Source organism: Dreissena polymorpha, chromosome 6, assembly GCF_020536995.1.
Source record: "Dreissena polymorpha isolate Duluth1 chromosome 6, UMN_Dpol_1.0, whole genome shotgun sequence".
Classification (NCBI taxonomy): domain Eukaryota; kingdom Metazoa; phylum Mollusca; class Bivalvia; order Myida; family Dreissenidae; genus Dreissena; species Dreissena polymorpha.
In genome coordinates, this window is record NC_068360.1 from 47,077,790 (window position 1) to 47,085,527 (window position 7,738).

General features: G+C 45.4%; 1 protein-coding gene across 1 annotated transcript; it reads right to left on the bottom strand.

The window, feature by feature from the left end:
- Positions 1 to 3,485: 3,485 nt before the first annotated feature.
- Positions 3,486 to 4,736, bottom strand: LOC127835650 (uncharacterized). The gene has a single exon (XM_052362088.1). It carries the CDS (start codon positions 4,734 to 4,736, stop codon positions 3,486 to 3,488), a length of 1,251 nt encoding a protein of 416 aa, XP_052218048.1.
- Between the last annotated feature and the right edge of the window lie 3,002 nt (positions 4,737 to 7,738).

Below are 7,738 nucleotides of genomic sequence, written 5' to 3' on the forward strand. Positions count from 1 at the left end.
TCGTTCCCCAAGTATCTCAAGGTGGGAACACCCTCACGGATATCCCGCCTGTTCCGGCTGGAATCATATTCTTGGACTACCTTGGAGACCTTAGCCTGAGGCAACTTCCAGACATTGTCGCTGATCCACTGCCTGGAGTACGTCTGGTACACATCTAAGCTCGATGCTAACCTCATTAGCCAGTTTTTAGTGGTCTTCTTCACAGTGAATGTAGAAGCATTTATGTTCCCGTTGGCCATCGCAACCATCTCCATGAGCAGCTCCTTCGCGAATTGACGATCCGACCCCGCCAACAATACTAAGTCCTTGGCAAACTGGTCAGGATTTGGATGGAGCCTGCCTTTTCCCAGGAGATTTCTAACTTCTCTTTCCATATTTGCATTGTTCGCCATTGCTAAAATAGAGAAAATAACATGATTAGTTATTACCCTTACACACAGTGCATCTGTACTTGTCTATGTCAAGTGCGTCAGTCGGTGAAACATTCACACAAGACCCATGATACCAGGTCTCACAGAAATCACACATGATCATAAATCGTCCACCCCAGGGTTCACGGCACACACAATGACAATCTTCTTCATCAGCACTCACAGGAGAAGAATTCACACTGGAATCTCTTGTTTTCTCCTGCGTAACCAACGCACGTAACTTTCGATCCCTGCATGGCATCATCCTATCATGGTTCACCACTAACAAAGAGTTCCTGGTTTTGACACGATATAGATACGCTGATAACTTCTTTACTATCAATGCTGGCCCCTTCCATGGCGAACACAACTTCTTGCACTTTATCTCCTTTCAGCACCGCCGTGTCCAACAGATAAATAAACAACATCACCTTCCGCATATGGCCTTTGCAGCACCCGGAGATCATAATTCCGTTTCATTCGCTTTGAGGAAGTCTTTAGAGTACCCCTAGCTACTTCATGTGCCTTCTGGATCTTTTCCACCAGATTCGAAACATATTCTTCGGTGTCTCCACACTTTTCTGCTATGTTAGGTAAACATCAATTGGGCAGGGGTATTCACTTCTCTCCCCAACATTAACATGTTTGGGGTAAAGCCCGTACTTCTATTAACCGAAGCCCTGATTGCACCTGCGATTTGCGGAATATTTTCATCCCACTTGTCCTGTGCTTTTCCTATAAAGCAGCGCACTGCATCCATGAGGGTTCTGTTAAACCGCTCAACTTGTCCATTTGAAGAAGGTCTGTATGGCGTGGTCCGAGACTTGTGGATATGGAGTGCCTTGCACACAGCCTGGAACAAATTACTCTCAAAATTCCGGCCCTTGATCCGAAAATAATTGGAACGGATATCTAAACCGGGAGAAAAAATGTATCTATCGCTATCGCCGGCCTTTGCAGTAACCTCGGCTTTCTGAGAAGGCAGTGGTGTGCACCTCAACCCCACTTGGTAAACTGGTAAAACATCATCAAGCAATGTTCATTCCCTTGTGCAGTCTTCGGCAAAGGTCCCAGAAAATCAATATGCACACGCTCCATTGGCGCACCTGCTTGATATTCTGTCAGGGGCACTTTTCCATAGATTTTGTTCTTCTTGTTCCGATGACATACGTCACACGTGAGCACATAACTTTGCACGTCCTTAGCAAGATGATACCAAAAGAATTTCTCTTTAACTTTTGCCTTTGTCCTGGCCACAACTTGGTGACCCGATGAAGGAATGTCATGATGTAGTTCAATAACTGTCGTTTTAAGGCTGTCCGGAATAACCAATTCCATATCACCTGAGCCCCTCCTTCGACTTGAACACCACTCCATCAACCAGTCTGAAGCATTCTTTGTTGATCCAGAAAAACTTCACCTCTGCATTTGCGATAAACTGCCCTTCATCCGGCTCTAAACCGTCCTTAAGCCAATCCCGAAGGAACATTAAACTATTATCTTGCTCTTGTGCCTTCTCCAGCTCTTCATAGGAGAAACCCCAGCATTGCAGCTTGCCACTATCTGTCACATCCGACACGAACACAGAACATGCACACAAACGTCCTCACAAACAAGTGAAACACTAAAACTAGAGTCATTGTTCACTGGACCCTCCACTTTGATGGTTGACACTCTGTTTTGATCTAGTTGTCCGGGGCAAGTAAGCCCACTTTTACAACTGGCATCACTTGTTGATGGTCTCATAATCTGTTTCCCTCCAGGATCCCAGACAATGTTGACCTCCATGGATGATAGATATTCAGTGCCATCAGGGAGTAAAGGAAACCCTCCCGAGGCACGGTTCAACTCAGGGGGTAAGGTAAACCCACCTGATTGCAGCCTTTCACCACTTTGCACAGTATTCACCTCCTGAGCATTAATCGCGACCTGGGACTTATTATCCTGTTCAGAAACAGCATCTTCCGCTTTGTGTGCGACTGCCAAACCCACCGCTTCATCCACTTCCTCTGTGAATTGGCTCCACTGCTTATCAGCACGAACACAATACGCGCAAACCTCCACAAGGCAAGTCCCTTGGCTTTACACCGGCCACATGCGATGGACAAAACGTCAAACTGTCCGGAACACGTGAAAGTCCGTCGGCATTTCCATGCTTAGCCCCAGGTCTATGCTTAACCACCATGTGATATTGCGACAGTTCCTCCATCCAGCGCGCCAACTGTCCTTGTGGGTCCTTGAAGCGTAACAGCCATGTAAGACTGGAATGATCCGTACGCACTGTAAATGATCTTCCCAAGAGGTAATACTTGAACTGTCTGGTGAAACAAACAATCGCAAGTAATTCTTTCCTTGTAGTACAGTATTTTCGCTGTTCCGGTGTCAACGAGAAGCTGCTATAAGCTATAACCTTTCTTGACCCTCCTGTACTTGACTCAGCACACCGCCCACACCAACATCTGACGCGTCTGTATCCAACAGGAATGGATCCTGATTGTTTGGTAGAGCAAGGACTGGCGGTTCAACTAAAGCCCGTCTCAATGCTTCAAATGCTTTTTGTTGTTCGGTGCCCCATTTGAACTGATTTCTGCCCGTCAATGCATACAACGGAACTGCTAGATCTGCGAAACCCTTCACGAATGACCTGTGATAGTTTACGAACCCTAGAAAACGTTGCACATCTTTCGAACACTTGGGCTCTGGCCAGACCGCTACAGTCATGGTGTCCCTTGGAGACATTGTCATCTGGTTTCCACTGACTATTCTCCCCAGAAACTCGACTTCTCGCTGGAAAAACAGACACTTCTTTGGCTTCAGCTTTAACCCATACTGCCTGAACCGCAGTAAAGATTCCTGCAGACTCTGCACATGGTCCTCGAATGACCGTCCCATTACCAGGATGTCGTCCAGAAATGCCAAAACTGTCTTCCAGGTCAGTCCTCTCAGTACCAGGTTGACCACTCGACTAAACGTAGCGGGCGCGTTCGTGAGGCCAAAACCCATCCTTACGTGTTCAAACAGACCATACTTTGTGGTGAATGCAGTCTTCTTCCGGTCTTCATCCTTGACCTTCACTTAACAGTACGCTGAATTCGCATCGAGTTTAGAAAACCACACATGCCCTGACAGCGTATCCAAACAATCTTCCACTAACGGCAGTAAAAAGCTATCCTTCACTGTCACATTATTCAATTCACGATAATCTATACACCAGCGGACGGTACCATCGCGTTTCCGTATCAACACTGGTGCTGATGCCCAGTCACTGGTCGACCCCTGTATCACACCAGCATCTACCATTCTTTTCAGGTGTGCCGCCTCTTCTTCAGCAAAACAAGCAGGCGTCCTTCGAATCCTTTGCTTAACTGGCTTCGCTGTACCTGTGTCAATTGAATGTTCAATGTGATTGAAACTCCCAAGATCATACTCGTCTTTGGCAAAAACATCTTGGAAATTACACAAAAGTTTAGCCAACTCCTTTGCCTGTTCTTCATTTAAACCGACAATTGACTTAACGTACATTTCCTGTAAATGGCTAGGCACCTCCATCGGTCCTATTTCACCCTGGTGGTTACACAATTCCCCTTCCTTGACGGTAGAGCAAGTGACATCAGCAGACTGTTCACAAAATGGATCCTCTTGAAACTCTGAGCACTCATAAGCATTTCCAATGATTGAACCCTTCTTCAAAACACGGTAATTCTCTGTAGGGTTTATAAAACTCACCACAGGGCAATCACCACCATGTCTAACAACCCTGGGCACAACCAACTTCATATCGGTCTTTGGCTCCACAAAGTAATCCTTCATCTGAACACTCATATCACACTTTAGTCTGACCACGGAGTTTGGTGGAACCACGGTTCGTTTCGCGATGGTCACTCTCGCCACCACCGGATGGCCATCCTTGAAATGTGTATTCAGTGGGATATGTTCATTATTGATAACCAGTGTATCAGATTTCAGATCCAACAACACTCCCAAATGTAGTAAAAGGTCATGTCCCAGAAGCATTTCATCACTGATGGGTGCTACGTATAACCGCTCTTTGAAAGTCTGTCTGCCTATCTTCATGTTAACAGGGTGGACAATAAAGCCCAACAGTACTGTACCATCCGCCATCTTCATATTCACATCTTTCAATTTTCCTGGTTTACGTACAAATTTGTCATATATCGTTGATGACAAGATGCTTATTTCAGCCCCCGAATCTATTCGTGCAACTAAGGACACACCCTTCACTTCCATGGAAACGTAAGACGAACCCGCTCGTACCACATTGACCGAAACAATGTCTTCTGAGGGAACCTTCTCGTTTGAAGTCATGTCGTTTTCTTTTAAAAACGTTTGGTTGACATCTGGAATAAGACTCGAAACCGCAGGAACCGACTGCACTGGAGGAGGACAATAAGCCCCTACCTCAAGACATTCTTCCTTGTGATTGCCACTCGCCTCTAGAATAGAAACACATACATCCGGAACTGGATTAGAAACCCCAGGAACCGTCTGCACTGGAGGAGGACTATAAGCCCCTACCTCATGACATTCTTTCTTATGATTGCCTATCGACACTAGGGAAGAGACGCCGACTTTCACATTGCGTTTATGTGCACTCTTATCAGGACTAGAAGCCCTTGAAACGAAGTGCACGCTGGGTCTTTGGCCATTTTGGGCGGTCTGGATTGGCCGATGCCATCTGCCCGTTGGAGTTCAAAGGACTCCTGCCATCTCCGGATTTTCCCCAGTTCTTTGTGGTAGTTTTTTGAGGCTGGGTACAATCCCTCTTAAAATGGCCTTCCTCGCCACATCTGAAGCACAAAAGTGGCGACCCTGGTGAACGTGGCTGTGAAAATGTCCTCCGCTGTGAAAAGGACTGTACGGTTGCGGTTAACCGCTCAACCATCTTTTCCAGGCGCGACATCCTGTCATCCTCACCCGACACAGCATTCACAGCGTACTTTGATTTTCGGTTGCCATCTACAGCTTGTGTGACATATTGATGATGCCTTACTAAGTCCACCGCCTCCTGCATCGCACGGGGACGCTCAAAACAATCATGTTTTCCTGCCTCCCTGTCGACACATCCCTGGCAAAACTTTGCCTCCTGCATGCAGTGCTTTTCTGGCAGGTTTCGGAAAGCAGGAGTTGCCAAGGTCAACACCCTATCAGCCCAATCCTCCAGGGACTCTTCTGCTTTCTGCATTGCCTGCTGGAACTTCACTCTACTAGTTTCCGTCAACTCTTTGGCAACAAATCGACCTTCCATTTTTCTCATAATTTCAGAAAATGAAAACATATCGCCCATCTGTGTCGTGATGGCGAAAAAATCCAGTGCCTTCCTTTCCAATCACCAATTGAGATAGTCTCTACTTTCACTATCATTCCATGAATTTACACTTTTGTAACTGTCGAACTTTTGTTTAAAAGAAAGCCAACTAGACTTTCCATCCAATCTTAAGTTCGTAGGGAGTTTCGCTGGATTACCCCTCTTTTCTTCTCTTCTCCTGCGTGCCCTATACTCTCTCTCAGAGTCACTGTCCGTGTAATAAAACTTGGACCTGCGTTTGTGGCTACTCCGATGATCAGAGCGACGTCTTGAGTGATCCCTATCACTATTATGTCTCGCGACCTCTGTCTACGTCTTCCACCGGACGACCTTCTCCGGTCCTCTTCTGGTGAGCGATCATCCGAACTACTTCTCCTGTAATACTCTTTCTTTTCCTCACGTCTTCTGGACGGAGACCGATGCGACCTTCTTGGGGAATAGCCTCTGTCCCTAGAGTTATGACGCCTTTCTTTACTGCCACGGCGTTCACCTCTTTCTCTTGAACGGCGTTCGCGTCTTTCTTTATGCCTGACACTGTGATGAGTCGTATCAGACTCATATCGCCTTTTTTCATGGTACTCGCTGTCTTCTTGATCAAGTCGGGACACATCTTTCTGAACTTTAGTGACAACGCTTATACCAGGACCCGGCTTCGTGTTGAAAGATGGGTTTTTATTGTTCTTACTAACAGGAGGATCCGGTAGGCTATCTGCTAGCTCCAGATTACCTTGCAGGGCATTTTTGAGGACCTTCGGCTTTACGGACAGCTGAGTCGCAAATAAACTCTCAAGTTCCGTATTTTTCTCTTTCTTAAGAGATCCAAATTCTGCAGAACTGATCAATTTCTGGACGGGATGGGGCAATTGGAAGCCCGCAATCCCTTTCTCTTTCGTAGGAGATCCAACTTCTGCTAAACTCATCAGTTCCTTGACGGGATGGGGCAACTGGAAGCCCACAATCCCTTTCTCTTTCTTAGGAGATACAACTTCTGCTAAACTCATCAGTTTCTGGACGGGATGGGGCAATGTGAAGCCCGCAATACCTGCCTTGCCATCTTCTTGTTCATCTCCTTTGAGGACATGATGGGGCAACTGGAAGCCCGCAATCCCTTGCTTGCCGTCTTGTTGTTCACCTTCAGATACAACATTATCATCCGCCGTGTCTACCTTGCTGAAATCAATCTGACCGAACAAGTCAGAAGTTTCATCATCTAATATCTCGCTCAACATATGCATGTCGAGATAACCATGCTTTTTCCGTTTCCTCACAATGTCGCGTGCCTGCTTTTCAGACACTCCAGGTAAAGCCATTAACTCTTCCACATCCGCAAAATTTATGCGTATTGACATTTTAGAATTTTCACAGTATTGAATAACATTAATAAAACAATCCTCAATCACACTCAATACCCTTTAATCCTTTTAAATATTTTTATTCAAATGACACATACAGTAAACAATATCTATGACCTTGATGGCCCACTATACAAATATACATGCACACAATCTATATGACCACTATAACCCACCTTAAATTCCCCAAAAGGTACCCCATAGAGTTGCTTACATGAATTTTAGTCCCTAAAAGCCCACCATAGAAAACAGTGCAAATGTCAACATAAATGACAAATAGTAAACAATATCTATGACATTAATGGCCTACTATACAAAGGTGAATGTACAAAGTACTTATGACCACTTTAGCCCACCTTAAATGCCCCTAAAGGTACCCCAAAGAATTGTTTACATGAATTTTAGACAATTACAGCCCACCATAGAAAATGGTGCAAATTTCAACAAACACAGGCTAACAATTAGAGCAAGTCAACAGATGTACCTGAAAAATAAAATTCCAATAGCCATGCAATTAAATTAACAAATTGATAATAAACATGCACGTTAAAGCTTGAAAGCGAGATAAATCACGCCAACAGAACCAGTAATGCAGGTTTGTCTTACCCCAAACCAACAATTACTTAACAAGGGCGTTTAGACCCTTCCTG